This window comes from Mesoplodon bidens (assembly GCF_964165515.1).
Source record: "Mesoplodon bidens genome assembly, chromosome: 4".
NCBI classification, from domain to species: Eukaryota; Metazoa; Chordata; class Mammalia; order Artiodactyla; family Ziphiidae; genus Mesoplodon; species Mesoplodon bidens.
This window is the reverse complement of record NC_138160.1, coordinates 60,200,398-60,220,727: the sequence shown is the minus strand read 5'-3', so window position 1 is coordinate 60,220,727 and position 20,330 is coordinate 60,200,398. Positions and strand designations below refer to the sequence as shown.

The following is a 20,330-nucleotide window of genomic DNA, read 5'->3' as shown; positions in this document are numbered from 1 at the left end:
ATTTCCTTCAGGAAAATTACAGTAATGTCTTTTGGAGAAAGAAATTCAGGTTTTAATGTAAACATAAAAATAATTTTTTATAACATAGTGTGTTCATAAATGATCAGGTGAAGGTGCAGAAAAACATGTCAAGAAAACCTCCCGATCCCTACAAACTGGCAGTGATGGTGGGGATGAACCAATGAAAAGGGAAAATAGTTAATGTCCACCTTGCCCCCAAGCTCCCACCACCTGAAGTTCCATATTCCTTTGGGACACTTCCTTAGGTATGAAGCTGCTCTCAGATTCCTTTCTAGGCCACTTTAAAAAAAGTAAGTGGAGATCACAAAACTAAAGCCAACTAGAGGTACAATGACCATATATTCCTAACCAGAAGTCTAGACACATGATTTGACAAATGATTCACAGAGGGCCAATGGGCACTATTAAAACTGAGTCTTTCTCTTAACAATGCTGACTGAATACTGGCTAAGCCCCTCTCCCACCCCAATGAAAACAAGAGAGTGATTCCCTAAGGGAGCCTCCACTTCTCAGCAGAGGAAATATACTTCCATGGGGAGGGAGGGAAGAAAGCCCAGTGCTTATACTTAGTATATGGAAAATGAATCCCCTGTTCCAACCTGCACAACAGCATATGTAACCAATGTAAAGTAACAACATTAAAGAACACATCTTCAGAATAGACAGTGGATTAAAATAAAATAATTACCTACCAGAGTTTTAAAAATACTCTTAATGGACAGAAAGTGTCTGGATGTATCAATTAAAATTCCTCTGTGAGGAAACCTTGGAGAATCTACAATGTTGGATTCATTGACAGTGAACTAAAAGACAAAAGAAAATTTTTATTTATTTTGTCTTAGATAAAATGTGTACTCATTTTATTTATGTAATAAATTATACCTATCTATGCAAGTACTGGATAAAAGATTAATTTAAAACCAAAAAAAAGTGTGAAATATACATTTACCAGATAAGATAGGCACTTGGGGAGAAAAAACATTCAAGAAGCAATAAATAACTAAAAAGTTTATATTTTTCCTATAGTATTATATCTACCCAATAATGTTAGTAACATATAATAATCATACTTACGGTCCCATAAAAATCTTGATAAATTAACTGGCTAAAGGTCTCTAAACCTAGGGAAAGTAAAATTTATAATTTATTGCATTAATTTATAAAAGAGACAATAAAAGATGTATTATCCATACACAGAACTATAACCAGAAAAGGCAAATAAAATTAAATGTTATACATATACCCTGTAACATATTTTTTAAAATCAAAGCTCAATTTAAAAAAATCCCTGTGCCATCTAATAAAACTGCTTTACTTCATTGTACACCCTTAGCCTTGGTTTTGTCTGAATGATAAACACAAAATAGTGATTTAATAAAACAAAATCCAGTTCCTTAATAAATTTATAGCACTGTAAGAAAGAATTTATATCATAAAATATTATAGGCACTTTAGAAGGTACCTAAACTTAACAGAGGGCAAAGAGGTTCAGAAAACACCATGAAACTATAGATAAAGGCCCAACTTACAGTGTTTTATTTATACCTGCAAAGACTATCTCCTGACCATTTTTTATTCAAGTGGATTGTTCTCTATATTACAGGCCAACTCCTCTATCTGGCCTTGACTTTACCAAAATTCATCATTCTAGTTGACAACTATATTGCCAAGGAAAATTTTAACCTAAGAATACAGGCATAGGGACTTGCCCGGTGGTCCAGTGGTAAAGAATCCACTGGACCAATGCAGGGGATGCAGGTTCAATGCCTGGTCAGAGAACTAAGATCCCACATGCCGCGGGACAACTAAGCCTGTGCGCCACAACTACTGAGCCCGCGTGCCTCAACTAGAGACAGAAAACCTGCAAGCCAAAACTAGAGAGAAACCCATGCACCTCAATGAAAGATCCCGCATGCTGCAACGAAGATCCCGTGTGCCATAACTAAGACCCGATGCAGCCATAAATTTAAAAATATATAAATAAAATTTTAAAAAAAGAATACAGGCATACCTCATTTTATTGCACTTCACGGATACTGCATTTTTTACAAATCAAACATTTGTGGCAACTCTGCATTGTCAGATGATAATCAATATTTTTTAGCATAAAGTATTTTTAAATTAAGGTATGTACCTTGTTTTTTTTAGACAAAATACTATTGCACACTTAAAAGCCTACAGTATAGTGTAAACATAACCTCAATATCCACTGGGAAACCAAAAAATTTGTGTGACTCCCTTTATTGAGATAGACACTTTACTGCAGTGGTCTGGAACCAAACCCACAATATCTCCAAAATTTGCCTGTAGTTCAAAGTCAAATAAAAGAGAGGACGTGACAACATATCACAGAAATATGAAAGATCACAGGAGACTACTATGACAAACTATAAGCCAACAAATCTGACAACTTAGAAGAAACGAATATATTCTGAGAGAGAGAAAACTTACCAAGACTGAATTATGAAGAAACAGAAAATCTGAGCAAACTGACTACTAGGAGATTGTATCAGTAATCAAAAATCTCCCAACAAACAAAAGTCTAGGACCAGAAGGCTTCACTGGTGAATTCTACCAAACATTTAAAAACGATTTGGGCTTCCCTGGTGGTGCAGTGGTTGAGAGTCTGCCTGCCGATGCAGGAGACACGGGTTCATGCCCCGGTCCGGGAAGATACCACATGCCGCGGAGTGCCTGGGCCCGAGAGCCATGGCCACTGAGCCTGCGTGTCCGAAAAAGATTTAATTTTTTGGATGTGACACCAAAAGAAAAGGAAACAAAAGCAAAAATAAACAAGTGGGACTACACCAACGTAAAAAGCTTCTGCACAGCAAAGGAAATCATCAACAAAATGAAAAGGCAATCTGGGACTTCCCTAGTAGTCCAGTGGGTAACACTCCACGCTCCCAATGCAGGGGGCCCAGGTTCGATCCCTGGTCGGGGAACTAGATCCCACAAGCATGCCACAACTAAGAGTTGGCGTGCCGCAACTAAGGATCCCACGTGCTGCAACTAAGACCCAGTGCAGACTGAATGAATGAATGAATGAATGAATGAATGACAGCCCTTTATCTCCCTCCTCCAAGAAAAATAAAAAGGCAATCTACCAAAGGATGAGGATACCTGCAAATTATATACCTGTTAAGGGGTTCCTATATAAAAAACTCATACAACTCAATAGCAAAAAAACCAAACAATCCAATTAAAAAATGGGTAGAAGATGTGAACAGATATTTTTTCAAGGAAGACCTATAAATAGCCAACAGATATATGAAAAGGTGTTGCACATCACTAACCATCAGGGAAATGCAAATCAAAACCACAGTAGGGCTTCCCTGGTGGCGCAGTGGTTGAGAGTCCGCCTGCCAATGCAGGGGACACAGGTTCGTGTCCCGGTCCGGGAAGATCCCACATGCCACGGAGTGCCTGGGCCCGAGCGCCATGGCCACTGAGCCTGCGCATCCAGAGCCTGTGCTCCGCAACGGGAGAGGCCACAACAGTAAGAGGCCCGCGTACCACAAAAAAAAACAAAAAACAAAAAACAAAAAAAACACAGTAACGTATCACCTCACACCTGTTAGAATGACTGTTCTCAAACACACAAGAAATAACAAGGGTGGTGAGGACATGGAGTAAAAGGATCCCTCATGCACTGTTCATGGGAATGTAAATTGGTGCAGCCACTACAGAAAACAGTATGGAGGTTCCTCAAAAAACTAAAAATAGAACTACCACATGATCCAGCAATCCTACTTCTGGGTATTTATCCAAAGAAAACAAAACACTAACCCCCCAAATATATGCACCTCTATGTTCACTGCCGCATTACCATAGCCGAGATATGGAAACAACCTGTCCATCAATGGATGTATGGATAAAGATGTGGCATATATATACAATGGAATATTATTCAGCCATAGAAAGAAGGAAATCCTGCTATTTGGGACAACATGGATGGAACTTGAGGACATTATGCTAAATGAAATTAAGTCAGAGAAAGACAAATACTGAATGATCTCACTTAGATGTGGAATCTTAAACAAACAAACAAAAACCAAGCTCATAAATATAAAGAACAGATTTGTGGTTACTAGAGATGGGGGTAGGGGGTAGGCAAAATGGGTGATGGGGGTCAAAAAGTACAATCTTTCGCTTATAAATAAGTCCTAAGGATGTAAGGTACAGCATGGTGACTATAGTTAATACATACTGTGTTGCCTATTTGCAAGTTGCTAAAAAGAGTAAAATCTTAGAAGTTCTCATCATAAGAAAAACAATATTTTTCTAACTATGTGTGGTGACGATGTTAACTTACTGTGGTGATAATTTTGCATTATATACAAATACCAAATCATTGTGTTGTATACCTGAAATTAATATGTTATGTCAATTATACATCAAAAAAAACAGGAAATAGGAAAGAATAAAAAGTTCAAAGTCATTTTTGCTACGCCTCCCTCCCACCCCCAATACAGGCCCATACCAGGAGGAATAACTTTGAAATTTTCTGTTAAGTGGCAATACACTCAATTATCATTTAGAGCACGTTTGTTACTTTCAAAGTCTGGCAGTAAGCAGAAAATAAGGTCTTCCTGGACTAGATTCACAAAATGCTCTCAAAAGTTCTATTATTTTGATGTGGATCAGGGCAAACATCAATAAAGCTCTGTTTTCCCTAACAGGCCCCAGACAAGACAGGCACATCAGACCAACAAAAGCTTAAAATCACATAACATTATATGTAAATGATCTACATGATAATGTTTGTAGTTACATTTGCGGTAAACATCTATAGCTGTTTTCATGTCATATTTTGAAATAAGATCATAATCATACCATTATTATTATGACTATAATACATATAGCAGTAACACTGATCATTTTATTCTAGATAACACTCAACCTGAGTCAAATCCAAAGCCGCCTTTATTTTTAACAACTTTGGTTGGCTTGCTCACACTAAAGAAAATTACTCCTTTCTCAAAACTATACTAATTTGGAAGCCAGTACAACAAAATCTTATCTACTTAAAAGAAGAGGTAATAGCAGCTTCTGAACAGCAAAAGTAAATTTCCCAATGCCCGAACTTTGAAGTTCAGACTGAAAGTCACAGGAAAAGCTTTTAAGGTTCCTCTCTGCCCACGACCTCCAATCACTCTAGAGTATATTTTTATCTTTTCATGCTATTCCTGCAAACTTTGTTATATTTCTAAATCCACAGGAATTTAAAATGGGGGAAGGGTTCTCTTCTTTTCTCGGCCATCATGGTGTGTATGGTTGACTCTGTTCCTGACCTTGTCTTCCCACAAGACTCCCAGGATCAAATGATTCCTGGCCAAGAAACAGAAGCAGAAGCGTCCCATTCCCCAGTGGATTCAGATGAAAGCTGGTGATGAGATCAAGTATAATTCCCATGAGGAGACGGTGGAGAAGAACCAAGTTGAGCTGATACGGACTCTCACATGCAATGGCACATGCATTTACGCTGCATCTACATCACTAGCATCTTACCATATCACGCTGACAACATCACCACTACATGGACAGTTGGACATGTTTTATTGGGAAAATGATTATTCTCTTTGTTTTTATGCTTCTGCACTAATACGTTGGTTCAGAAAAAAATATGTGGGTATACTTTTGTTTGAATGTATAAACAAATGCAGAAGGGAAATGCTTGCTACTGAAGGCAGCAAGAAGTGATGATAAAACAAAATTCCTTAATCAGAGCAGGTCAGAGCCATTTATAACTCTATAAACATTATGGTCCCGGGGCTTCCCTGGTGGCACAGTGGTTAAGAATCCACCTACCAGCCCTGGTCCGGGAAGATCCCACATGCTGTGGAGCAACTAAGCCCGTGTGCCACAACTACGGAGCCTGCACTCTAGAGCCCACGAGCCACAACTACTGAGCCTGAGTGCCACAACTACTGAGCCCGTGCACCTAGAGCCCGTGGTCCGCAACAAGAGAAGCCACCACAATGAGAAGCCCACGTACCGCAATGAAGAATAGCCCCCGCTCACCGCAACTAGAGAAAGCCCACACGCAGCAACGAAGACCCAATGCATCCAAAAATAAATGAATAAAATAAATAAATTTAAAAAAATTATAGTCCCAAGAACATCAATGAAATACAGCATTATGAATTTAATAACCTTCAAGCATCTTTAAAAAGTCAAATGATCTTTCTCCCATCCTTTAAGTGGTATATATTTAGTGGAAATTGTTTTGGAAATACCCAACAAATCATTCTGTAAAAGGTCAAAGGAAGCAAAGTTTTGCTGTGCTTCATTTCCCAAAGTGGCAACTGAAAATATTTCCTTACTAGAAAATAACAATGAAACCACATAGAACTTACCTCGTAATACTCCCCAAACTCTGTTGGCAGTGAGCGAGGCCACTGGTCCTTTCACAAGTAAAGTATCTGTATTGGAAAAAAAAAATGTTTCTTGTATGCTGACAGATGGTAACTAGACTTATCACGGTGATCATTTCGAAATGTGTAGAAATATCGAATTACCATGTTGTGTGACAGGAGCTAACATGGTGTTGTAAGTCAATTATACTTCAAAAGCAAACAAACTCATAGAAAAAGAGATCAAGTTTGTGGTTAAAAGAGGCGGGTTGTAGGGGGAGAGGGAATTGGATGAAGGCGGTCAAAAGGTCCAAACTCCCAGTTATAAGATAAATAAGTACTAGGGCTGTAATGCACAACATGATGAATATAGTAAACAGGGCTGGATGCAGTATATGACAGCTGTTAAGAGAGTAAATCCCAAGAGTTCTCATCACAAGGAAAACAACTTTTTTTCTTTAACTTTGTATCTATGTGAGGTGACAGATGCTCACTAAATTTACTGTGATAATCATTCCACGATGTGTGTAAGTCAAATCATGATGCTGTACACCGTGAACAGTGCTGTCGATTATATCTCAATAAAACTGGAAGAAAAAAATGTTTGTTTTTAATCCCTCAATAACACACAATAGAGACTTCCGGGTAAGATGGCGGAAGAGTAAGACGCGGAGATCACCTTCCTCCCCACGGATACACCAGAAATACAGCTACACGTGGAACAACTCCTACAGAACACCTACTGAATGCTGGCAGAAGACCCCAGACCTCCCAAAAGGCAAGAAACTCCCCACATACCTGGGTAGGGCAAAGCGGAGAGATTCCCGCACAGAGGATCGGTGCCGAGCGGCACTCACCCGCCCGAGAGGCTCTGGAAGCTGAGGCTCGGGCTTCGGTCAGAGCGCAGGGAAAGGACTGGGGCTGGCGGCGAGAACTCAGCCTGAAGGGGGCTAATGTGCCACAGCTAGCCGGCAGGGAGTCCGGGAAAACTCTGGAGCTGCCGAAGAGGCAAGAGACTTTTTCTTCCCTCTTGGTTTCCTGGTGCGCGAGGAGAGGGGATTAAGAGCGCTGCTTAAAGGGGCTCCACAGACGGGCGCGAGTCACGACTGAAAGCGCGGAGCCCAGTGACGGGCGTGGGACGCTGGGGCTGCTGCTGCCGCCGCCAAGAAGCCTGTGTGCGAGCGCAGGTCACTGTCCACACCGCCCTTCTGGGAGCCTGTGCAGCCCGCCACTGCCGGGGTCCAGGGGCGGCTTCCCTGGGAGAACGCACGGCGCGCCTCGGGCTGGTGCAACGTCACGCCGAACTCTGCCGCTGCAGGCTCGCCCCGCACTCTGTGCCCCTCCCTCCCGCCCGGCCTGAGTGAGCCAGAGTCCCCGAAGAGGCTGCTCCTTTAACCCTGTCCTGTCTGAGCAAAGAACAGACGCCCTCCGGCGACCTACACGCAGAGGCGGGGCCAAATCCAAAGCTGAGACCCAGGAGCTGTGAGAACAAAGAAGAGAAAGGGAAACCTCTCCCAGCAGCCTCAGAAGCAGCGGATTAAAGCTCCACAATCAACTTGATGTACCCTGCATCTGTGGAATACATGAATAGACAACATATCATCCCAAATTGAGGAGCCAGGAGTCAGTGCTGTGCCTCTGAGGTGGAAGAGCCAACTTCAGGACACTGGTCCACAAGAGACCTCCCAGCTCCACATAATATCAAACGGCAAAAATCTTCCAGAGATCTCCATCTCAACACCAGCACCCAGCTTCACTCAACGACCAGCAAGCTACAGTGCTGGACACCCTATGCCAAACAACTAGCAAGACAGAAACACAACACCACCCATTAGCAGAGAGGTGGCCTAAAATCATAAAAAGTCCGCAGACACCCCAAAACACACCACCAGACGTGGACCTGCCCACCAGAAAGACAAGATCCAGCCTCATTCACCAGAACACAGGCACTAGTACCTTCCACCAGGAAGCCTACACAACCCACTAAACCAACCTTAGCCACTGGGGACAGACACCAAAAACAACGGGAACTACGAACCTGCAGCCTGCAAAAAGGAGACCCCAAACACAGTAACATAAGCAAAATGAGAAGACAGAAAAACACACAGCAGGAGAAGGAACAAGATAAAAACCCACCAGACCTAACAAATGAAGACGTAATAGGCAGTCTACCTGAAAAAGAATTCAGAATAATGATGGTAAAGATGATCCAAGATTCTATTTCCCAGATCCAAAATCTTGGAAATAGAATAGACAAAATGCAAGAAACAGTTAACAAGGACCTAGAAGAACTAAAGATGAATCAAGCATCGATTAAAAACACAATACATGAAATAAAAAATACTCTAGATGGGATCAATAGCAGAAAAACTGAGGCAGAAGAACGGATAAGTGAGGTGGAAGATAAAATAGTGGAAATAACTGCTACAGAGCAAAATAAAGAAAAAAGAATGAAAAGAACAGAGGACAGTCTCAGAGACCTCTGGGACAACGTTAAACGCACCAACATTCGAATTATAGGGGTTCCAGAAGAAGAAGAGAAAAAGAAAGGGACTGAGAAAATATTTGAAGAGATTATAGTTGAAAACTTCCCTAATATGGGAAAGGAAATAGTTAATCAAGTCCAGGAAGCACAGAGAGTCCCATACAGAATAAATCCAAGGAGAAATACGCCAAGACACATATTAATCAAACTGTCACAAATTAAACACAAAGAAATCATATTAAAAGCAGAAAGGGAAAAACAACAAATAACACACAAGGGAATCCGCATCAGGATAACAGCTGATCTATCAGCAGAAACTCTACAAGCCAGAAGGGAGTGGCAAGACATAATTAAAGTGATGAAGGAGAAAAACCTGCAACCAAGATTACTCTACCCAGCAAGGATCTCATTCAGATTTGATGGAGAAATTAAAACGTTTACAGACAAGCAAAAGCTGAGAGAGTTCAGCACCACCAAACCAGCTTTACAACAAATGCTAAAGGAACTTCTCTAGGCAAGAAACACAACAGAAGGAAAAGACCTACAATAACGAACCCAAAACAATTAAGAAAATGGGAATAGGAACATACATATCGATAATTACCTTAAATGTAAATGGACTAAATGCTCCCACCAAAAGACACAGATTGGCTGAATGGATACAAAAACAAGACCCATATATATGCTGTCTACAAGAGACCCACTTCAGACCTAGAGACACATACAGACTGAAAGCAAGGGGATGGAAAAAGATATTCCATGCGAATGGAAACCAAAAGAAAGCTGGAGTAGCAATTCTCATATCAGACAAAATAGACTTTAAAATAAAGACTACTAGAAGAGACAAAGAAGGACACTACATAATGATCAAGGGATCGATCCAAGAAGAAGATATAACAATTGTAAATATTTATGCACCAAACACAGGAGCACCTCAATACATAAGGCAAATACTAACAGCCATAAAAGGAGAAATCGACAGTAACACAATCATAGTAGGGGACTTTAACACCCCACTTTCACCAATGGACAGATCTTCCAAAATGAAAATAAATAAGGAAACACAAGCTTTAAATGATACATTAAACAAGATGGACTTAATTGATATTTATAGGACATTCCATCCAAAAACAACAGAATACACATTTTTCTCAAGTGCTCATGGAACATTCTCCAGGATAGATCATATCTTGGGTCACAAATCAAGCCTTGGTAAATTTAAGAAAATTGAAATTGTATCAAGTGTCTTTTCTGACCACAATGCTATGAGACTAGATATCAATTACAAGAAAAGAGCTGTAAAAAATACAAACACATGGAGGCTAAACAATACACTACTTAATAACGAAGTGATCACTGAAGAAATCAAAGAGGAAATTAAAAAATACCTAGAAACAAATGACAATGGAGACACGACGACCCAAAACCTATGGGATGCAGCAAAAGCAGTTCTAAGAGGGAAGTTTATAGCAATACAATCCCACCTTAAGAAACAGGAAACATCTCGAATAAACAACCTAACCTTGCACCTAAAGCAATTAGAGAAAGAAGAACAAAAACACCCCAAAGTTAGCAGAAGGAAAGAAATCATAAAAATCAGATCAGAAATAAATGAAAAAGAAATGAAGGAAACGATAGCAAAGATCAATAAAACTAAAAGCTGGTTCTTTGAGAAGATAAACAAAATTGATAAACCATTAGCCAGACTCATCAAGAAAAGAAGGGAGAAGACTCAAATCAATAGAATTAGAAATGAAAAGGGAGAAGTAACAACTGACACTGCAGAAATACAAAAGATCATGAGAGATTACTACAAGCAACTCTATGCCCATAAAATGGACAACCTGGAAGAGATGGACAAATTCTTAGAAATGCACAACCTGCCAAGACTGACTCAGGAAGAAATAGAAAATATGAATAGACCAATCACAAGCACTGAAATTGAAACTGTGATTAAAAATCTTCCATCAAACAAAAGCCCAGGACCAGATGGCTTCACAGGCGAATTCTATCAAACATTTAGAGAAGAGCTAACACCCATCCTTCTCAAACTCTTCCAAACAATATCAGAGGAAGGAACACTCCCAAACTCATTCTACGAGGCCACCATCACCTTGATACCAAAACCAGGCAAGGATGTCACAAAGAAAGAAAACTACAGGCCAATATCACTGATGAACATAGATGCAAAAATCCTCAACAAAATACTAGCAAACAGAATCCAACAGCACATTAAAAGGATCATACACCATGATCAAGTGGGGTTTATTCCAGGAATGCAAGGATTCTTCAATATACGCAAATCAATCAATGTGATACACCATATTAACAAGTTGAAGGAGAAAAACCATATGATCATCTCAATAGATGCAGAGAAAGCTTTCGACAAAATTCAACACCCATTTATGATAAAAACCCTGCAGAAAGTAGGCATAGAGGGAACTTTCCTCAACATCATAAAGGCCATATATGACAAACCCACAGCCAACATTGTACTCAATGGTGAAAAACTAAAACCATTTCCACTAAGATCAGGAACAAGACAAGGCTGCCCACTCTCACCACTCTTATTCAACATAGTTTTGGAAGTTTTAGCCACAGCAATCAGAGAAGAAAAGGAAATAAAAGGAATCCAAATTGGAAAAGAAGAAGTAAAGCTGTCACTGTTTGCAGATGACATGATACTATACATAGAGAATCCTAAAGATGCTACCGAAAAACTACTAGAACTAATCAATGAATTTGGTAAAGTAGCAGGATAAAAAAATTAATGCACAGAAATCTCTGGCATTCCTGTACACTAATGATGAAAAATCTGAAAATGAAATCAAGAAAACACTCCCATTTACCATTGCAACAAAAAGAATAAAATATCTAGGAATAAACCTACCTAAGGAGACAAAAGACCTGTATGCAGAAAATTATAAGACAGTGATGAAAGAAATTAAAGATGATACAAATAGATGGAGAGATATACCATGCTCCTGGATTGGAAGAATCAATATTGTGAAAATGACTCTACTACCCAAAGCAATCTACAGATTCAATGCAATCCCTATCAAACTACCAATGGCATTTTTCACAGAACTAGAACAAAAAATTTCAAAATTTGTTTGGAAAAACAAAAGACCCCGAATAGCCAAAGCAATCTTGAGAACGAAAAACGGAGCTGGAGGAATCAGGCTCCCTGACTTCAGACTATACTACAAAGCTACAGTAATCAAGACAGTGTGGTACTGGCATAAAAACAGAAAGATAGATCAGTGGATCAGGATAGAAAGCCCAGAGATAAACCCACGCACATATGGCCAACTTATCTTTGATAAAGGAGGCAGGAATGTACAGTGGAGAAAGGACAGCCTCTTCAATAAGTGGTGCTGGGAAAACTGGACAGGGACATGTAAAAGTTTGAGATTAGATCATTCCCTAACACCATACACAAAAATAAGCTCAAAATGGATTAAAGACTTAAATGTAAGGCCAGAAACTATCAAACTCTTAGAGGAAAACATAGGTAGAACACTCTATGACATAAATCACAGCAAGATCCTTTTGGACCCACCTCCTAGAGAAATGGAAATAAAAACAAAGATAAACAAATGGGACCTAATGAAACTTCAAAGCTTTTGCACAGCAAAGGAAACCATAAACAAGACCAAAAGACAACCCTCAGAATGGGAGAAAATATTTGCAAATGAAGCAACTGACAAAGGATTAATCTCCAAAATTTATAAACAGCTCATGCAGCTCAATAGCAAAAAAACAAACAACCCAATCCAAAAATGGGCAGAAGACTTAAATAGGCATTTCTCCAAAGAAGATATACAGACTGCCAACAAACACATGAAAGAATGCTCAACATCATTAATCATTAGAGAAATGCAAATCAAAACTACAATGAGATATCATCTCACACCAGTCAGAATGGCCATCATCAAGAAATCTAGAAACAATAAATGCTGGAGAGGGTGTGGAGAAAAGGGAACACTCTTGCACTGCTGGTGGGAATGTGAATTGGTACAGCCACTATGGAGAACAGTATGGAGGTTCCTTAAAAAACTACAAATAGAACTACCATATGACCCAGCAATCCCACTACTAGGCATATACCCTGAGAAAACCATAATTCCAAAAGAGACATGTACCAAAATGTTCATTGCAGCTCTATTCACAATAGCCCGGAGCTGGAAACAACCTAAGTGTCCATCATCGGATGAATGGATAAAGAAGATGTGGCACATATATACAATGGAATATTACTCAGCCATAAAAAGAAACGAAACTGAGCTATTTGTAATGAGGTGGATAGACCTAGAGTCTGTCATACAGAGTGAAGTAAGTCAGAAAGAGAAAGACAAATACCGTATGCTAACACATATATACGGAATTTAAAAAAAAAAAAGTCATGAAGGACCTAGGGGCAAAATGGGAATAAAGACACAGACCTACTTGAGAATGGACTTGAGGATATGGGGAGGGGGAAGGGTAAGCTGTGACAAAGCGAAAGAGAGGCATGGACATATATACACTACCAAACGTAAGGTAGATAGATAGTGGGAAGCAGCCGCAGAGCACAGGGAGATCAGCTCGGTGCTTTGTGACCGCCTGGAGGGGTGGGATGGGGAGGGTGGGAGGGAGGGAGATGCATGAGGGAAGGGATGTGGGAACAGATGTATATGTATGACTGATTCACTTTGTTATAAAGCAGAAACTAATTAAAAAATTTAAAAAAATAAAAATAAAAAAAATAACACACAATACATTTCCCTTAACATATAATTGGTATTTCTGGATCATTCTTTTCTCCTGAGCTCCTGACCTGTTTCTCCAACTGCCTCCTGTACATCCTCACTTAGAAGTCCTATAGGTTCCTTTAACTCCACATGCCCCACTCTGAACTCTTCCCTCTTTCACCTGTCGGGCTCTGGGCTCATCGCGCACCACACTCCGACCAGCTGATTTGCTCAAGTCAGGAACTTGGGTGTCACCTCCATGATTCCTCATTTTCCCCTGCAGGAGAGTTATTCTATCCAACTACCCCTCTACACAGTAGGGTCCTACTTAAGCTAAGAATTTAAGTCAAAAGTGCAAACTCCTGGGCTTCCCTGGTGGGGCAGTGGTTGAGAGTCCGCCTGCCGATGCAGGGGACATGGGTTCGTGCCCTGGTCCGTGAAGATCCCACGTGCCGTGGAGCGGCTGGGCCCTGAGCCATGGCCGCTGAGCCTGCGCGTTCGGAGCCTGTGCTCCGCAACGGGAGAGGCCACAACAGTGAGAGGCCCGTGTACCGCAAAAAAAAAAAAAAAAGTGCAAATTCCTCAGTGCCCATAATTCCTTGGTGAAGCCTCCTGTATCACTCAATCTTCCACTCCGTCTAAGGCCAGAGAGTCTTCTCTACTCTGTCCCTTATCTCCCTGTGCTCCCCTACTTGCCCTGTACCTACCTTCCCCCAACATTATCCTAAATCTTCCTTAAGACTCACTTCTTTTTTTTTCAAATACTTATTTTTTAATTTAATTTTATTTTATTTTATTTATTTTTGGCTGCTTTGGGTCTTCGTTGCTGCGCGTGGGCTTTCTCTAGTTGCAGGGAGCGGGGTCTACTCTTCCGCTGTGGTGCGCGGGCTCCTCATTGTGGTGGCTTCTCTTGTTGCAGAGCACGGGCTCTAGGCACACAGGCTCAGTAGTTGTGGCTCACGGGCTCTAGAGCACAGGTTCAGCAGTTGTGATGCACGGGCTTAGTTGCTCTGAGGCATGTAGGGTCTTCCTGCACCAGGGCTCAAACCCGCATCCCCTGCATTGGCAGGCGGATTCTTAACCACTGCGCCACCAGGGAAGCCCCAAGACTCACTTCTTAACTCACGATAGCTTAATTCAGCTTTGTCCCACTCAGTAAGAAGTTCACAGCCATCTAAAATGGGGCTCCAGTTGGCTGCTTCTGGGCAAAGGGGGCACTAATCTCTCAATCCTTGAAATCATACTCTGCCTGAGGTTGCCCCAATAGTCATCTTAGTCTTTGGAGAGGTTTGGGATGGAATCATCCACAGATAAAGGAAAGCACCAGAAAGCACAGAGAGATCTAAAGGGGTGTGACAGATGCAGACTTTGCCACAGTAAAGACACTCAAGGGCTGCAGGTTAATGATTTAATAGGGTATCTGGGTTGCATCCTCCTCCTCCACCACCCTGACCGCCCCAGGCTGTCCCACGGTAGTTGGCTACAGGTAGGGAAAACCGTTCTATCAACAGCCAGTAATCAGGTGACAGTCTTCTGACAAGGTAGCCTTTGCCAACAGAAGAACAGAGTCATGAGTTAGCTAAGGGCCAGGCTAAGAATGCTATAGCTGTTATGACCACAATCTAACCACGATTCTCCCCCTCTATACCCAATTCTTAGTTAGCTACCTAGATAGAGCTCACCGTTCCACCGGTCACTGTTTAAAGGCCAGTTTTTGCCACATTACAGTTTTGAGATCTCCTGGAATTAGTCAGCCTGAAGAGTTATCTAAAAACATTAACATGTGGCATGTACCTGATGCCAATTATTTTCCAATAGCTGAGGACGGGCTGATATTAAAAAAGGATTCTGATTCAACTCAATGCAAAAACCGCAGATATAAAGCAGTGAGAAGAAGATTTTGGTTTCTAAATATATGGACAAATAAGTTATAGAATTTCAATTTTTATTTCAAAGCCAAATTCTTAGCGTTAACAGTGATTACCTCCCTGACGGGGGATAGGAGGCATCTTTTTTTTTTCAGTTATCCCTTTCTGTACTTTTTGCGCCACACTGTGGTTTTGAAGGGTATACATACAAATAACAGTAATGGATTCCTCTTTTTAAAATAATAAAATGTGGGCTTCCCTGGTGGCGCGGTGGTTGAGAGTCCGCCTGCTGATGCAGGGGACATGGGTTCGTGCCCCGGTCCGGGAAGATCCCACGTGCCGTGGAGCAGCTGGGCCCGTGAGCCATGGCCACTGAGCCTGCGCGTCCGGAGCCTGTGCTCCACAATGGGAGAGGCCACAACAGTGACAGGCCCGCATACCGCAAAAAAATAAAAATAAAAATAAAATGTTATAGATAAGGCTAAAATCCCCTTTGAGATGCCCACTCAACTCCCCCTATTTTCCTCAGAGGAAATATCAGGACTTTTCTTAGGCATTTTCATACACATACGTGTAACAAGAAAATACACTATTGCTTTATGTGTGCCTTCTTTTGTATGTTGGTATATAAACGGTATCCTCCTGTACACATTATATAAATTTCTTTGTCCAACTCAGCAATTTATCTTCGCAAGTTCTCCACATCTGTTCTTTATAACTCCACTTCTTTATTCTTAATTGTTATACAGTATTCTCTAGTGTCAACTGACAAGATATATTTAGCCATTCTTCTAGTGATGAACATTTAGTTTTGCTTATAAATCTTCATCATTGCAGGCAAACTGCATGGAACATTCTTGATGTATGTAATTATTGCTCTACGGTAGAAATTAGTCTATTTCTGGTTCTGAGGGTATGCATATTTTTATTTTAATTGATGATGATGCTGTAACACTTGTCACTTTCTCCAAGATTTCCTCACACTCTTGGACAATGGTTGATATCTTGTTATTTCCATTTGTGTGTGTTACTTTTATCATCATCATCATCAACTAGTTTAAAACTGTTTATCCTTTAACCAGAAAATTTCACAGGCAACTTGTCTCCAGAAGCTTCCCTTTCAGAATAAAGAGGGTTTGCAAAGCTGAATGGAAGATAGGCTATAACTCCCCAGCCTTAATATGTTCCATTTTTTGGAATTTACAATATGTCACTGTATTGCCTGTCAGCAAAGATTCCTTGGTAATTTAATGACCATTTCTCAATTTTGCAAAACCTAATTAATAAAGTGTCTGAGTGCTGACTGTCAAGTAAAATCACATGGCTGATGTTGGCAAATCATCCTGTTTCTCTTCTAATAACAGCTACAGAATTGAAGAGAAATTAAGTTATTTTTCAGAGATGTATTAAGAAATCTCACCTCTATTGAGAGGATGAAGAGATGTTCTTAATTGTCTGTGAGGCAGTCTGAGAACAAAGGAGTCACTCTCTTCTCTGATATGCATTTTCCTTTCTATTTTTACCCCTGACTCACCAGTCTGCTCTTTCTGCACTAATCTTATATCACCCATTGCTCTTTGATTCCTTGATACAATTCCACATTATTCCCAGTCAGTACACTCTGGAAAAGGGCTGCCCATTTGTTTATTCCTTCTAGAACAATTTAGGAAAAGCCTTAGAGAATAATGTTTTAGGCAAACAAAAAGAATCATGTAGCTAAATGTTGATTACATTGTCAATCAATATAAATGAAGATGAAACATATATAATACAACATAAATATAAAAGAAAATGAAACGCTTCACCCCTCCCAGTCCTGCATTATCTTTGTGTCAAATTAAATTATAAATAGAGATCATGCCAGGACTTCCCTGGCCGTCCAGTGGTTAAGACTCTGTGCTTCCACTACAGGGGGCAGGGGTTCAGCTCCTGGTCAGGGAACTAAGATCCCGCATGCCACACAGCAAAGACCAAAAAAAAAAAAGAGAGCATGCCTATCAGCACAGACTTGTCTTCAAAATAAACTACTAGATGCCCCAAAATCAGGGATAAGCCAAGTAAGTTTTGACACATCCATACAGTTGGTAGAACATTATTCAGATGCTAAAAATGCTGTCATAGAAAAATATTTAGTGAAATACATGTTTATAATGGATTGTTATGCAAAACAGAAAAACCACAGGTACAGAACTACACCTTTTTCATGCCATTGTTTATCATATGCTTCTATTTATATCTATGTAAAATATTTAAATGTATCACTCTGCAAAAAAAAGAATCTGAAATAACAGTGGTTAACTCTGAGTGCTGGGGGTTATGAGTAATTTATTTCCTCCTCTTCACTTACCGTACTTAAAGATTTCCTACAACAATTATGTATTCATTTTGCCATCAGACTTTAATGGTAATTTTCTCTTTTTTTTTGCGCCACACCTCACGGCATGTGGGATCTTAGTTCGCCTGTGCCCCCTGCAGTGGAGGCACGGAGTCTTAACCACTGGACCTTAACCACTGGACCGCCAGGGATGTCCCCTAATGGTAATTTTAAAAATAGGAATTATAAACTCACTGGTCAAGAGCTCACAATAGTTCATGGCATGGAGCCAGCTTCTAGCACTCGAGTCTGTAACAGGTAGCTTTGTTTACAATACATTCACATGACATAGGTACTCACAGGACTCATCCGAAGAGATCTTGGGGAAAGTGTCACACTCTGGGTCCATGACAACTGAGACTTGAAGTTGCTGCAACTCCACTTCAACACGAAGATCAGCAGAGCCATGATGCCACTTGTAGAAACCAAAAATATAGTCATAATATCTGTGTGAGAGAGAAATTCAAACAAAATTTTAAAGCACTGTAGCCAAGTTTTAAATACATACGTGGGAGCAGACACTGTTTGTGACTCCGCAAATCCCTGCTACCCCGTATCAGGCTAACTAGAGGCTCTCACCCCAAGCTGCACATTAGAATCACATGGAGGGCTTTTTGCAAACAAGTACTGATGTCCAGACCTTCAGAATCAGAATCTCTGAGAGCGTGATCCAGGCACAAAGATTTTAAAAGTCCCCCTGCCACAATCCCAAGTGACTCCTATGAAGTCCCCATTAAGAACCAATAATCATAAATCAAAAAAAAAAGAACAAATAATCAAACTAATAATCCTGGGTGTGCAAGTCCATTCTGACCAGTGATGGGGCAGGGGTGGGAGGACGGGGGGATGGATGCTTCCTCTCCTAAGTGAGCCACAAGAAGAAAACTTTCTCTGTACGTGATACCTAGACCAGTTGCAGCCACACCAAAGATGGCAGAGCAGAGGTGGAAAGAATCCGGATTTCCTAATTACATTGTTGAGCCACTTAGCCAACTAGCCCTGAAATTCTGCCTGCTTTTTAAACAATTTTTTTTTTTTTTTTTGTGGTATGCGGGCCTCTCACTGCTGTGGCCCCTCCCATAGCGGAGCACAGGCTCCGGACGCTCAGGCTCAGCGGTCATGGCTCACGGGCCCAGCCGCTCCGCGGCATGTGGGATCCTCCCGGACCGGGGCACGAACCCGTGTCCCCTGCATCGGCAGGCGGACTCTCAACCACTGTGCCACCAGGGAAGCCCCTGCCTGCTTTTTTATTTCCATAATGCATGAGATAATAGGTTTTCTTTTTGCTCAAGCCAGATTGAGTCAGGGTTCCTGTTACCTTCCAACAAAAGTATCCTAGCTAATACACGAACACCACAGAACTCTCACGAGGGCCTTGAAAATTTACGAATAGCAGAGAAAGAGGATATTAAATAAACATTTGAAGGTGCTAGAAGATGAAAGATCACACAGGCTTCAAAGCCTATGATATTTAATAGATTTTGATAAGCCAGAAGGTTGTGCATGCTACTTATATGTAAGACCATCTTGTGTTTTTCCAGGGATGTAAGGAGAGCTGGGAGAGTTCTGATGAACTTGTAAGTGAGCGTATGGAAGTTAACCAGTGAGACAGTGGAACAGATGAAGGTGCTGAGGACCTTTTTCGTGGGAAAACCTTGACAGATTCAAAAGGAAATGAAGATCACTCAACTGTATACTTAAAAATGGTTAAGAGAGTGATCTTACGTATATTTTACCACAATTAAAAAAAAAATTTTAAGGGAAATTAAAGCTGCCAGCGGCTTTGAGATTTGAGTTAGGTGCTGGCTTGTCCCAAATAAGGAAAATCTTGGCTCTGGATATTAAAACTCTAACAGAAAACTCAAAGGGTTCTGGCGCAGTGGTGTGCAAGGTCTGTGGGTTAATTTAGCTTTTCAGGAACTGAGGGAGCAAAACTATTTGTTCTTTAAAAAAATGAGTAACGAGCATGTGATCGATCTTGTTCTAGAAGCTGAGGAAGCAGCCATGTACCAAACAGACAGAACCCTGCCTGCAAAATGCACAGTGTTTCAAAGCAGGGTTTGAGATAGAAATTGGGCTCTTCAGGAGACAGGAGCCACAAGAATCTGAACAAACTTGTGTGTTCCCCACGGCCTAGAGCTTCTGGAACAACCCCATCATGCTTTTACCCTGAAGTAGATACCGCCCCTCCTGAGTTCCTAGAATGCTCACCTGAATGCTTTCAAGCCTTAGCCATAAGGGCTAATGTTTTATTTTTTTTAACATCTTTATTGGAGTATAATTGCTTTACAATGGTGTGTTAGTTTCTGCTTTATAACAAAGTGAATCAGCTATACATATACATATATCCCCCTATAGGGTTAATGTTTTATAACCTGCTTCCTAACAATGCAGGGTATAATTAATAGCTGCTTCACACACATGGCATGAATTAGTTAGGCAATCCTCAGATAATTACCTGCACTGCCTTGAGATGCCAAGATTTGTTTTTAA

General features: G+C 40.7%; 1 protein-coding gene across 1 annotated transcript in view; it reads right to left on the bottom strand.

Annotated features, from left to right (window-relative positions):
- Nucleotides 1-20,330, bottom strand: part of HEXB (hexosaminidase subunit beta) — a 42,919-nt gene that overhangs the window by 20,600 nt on the left and 1,989 nt on the right. Inside the window, exons 2-5 of the mRNA XM_081231294.1 lie at nt 18,138-18,283; nt 6,381-6,446; nt 1,096-1,142; nt 714-824 (exon numbers count right to left, since the gene is read on the bottom strand). Coding sequence (XP_081087420.1) covers nt 714-824; nt 1,096-1,142; nt 6,381-6,446; nt 18,138-18,283 — 370 coding nt within the window. The remainder of the gene's footprint in view (nt 1-713; nt 825-1,095; nt 1,143-6,380; nt 6,447-18,137; nt 18,284-20,330) is intronic.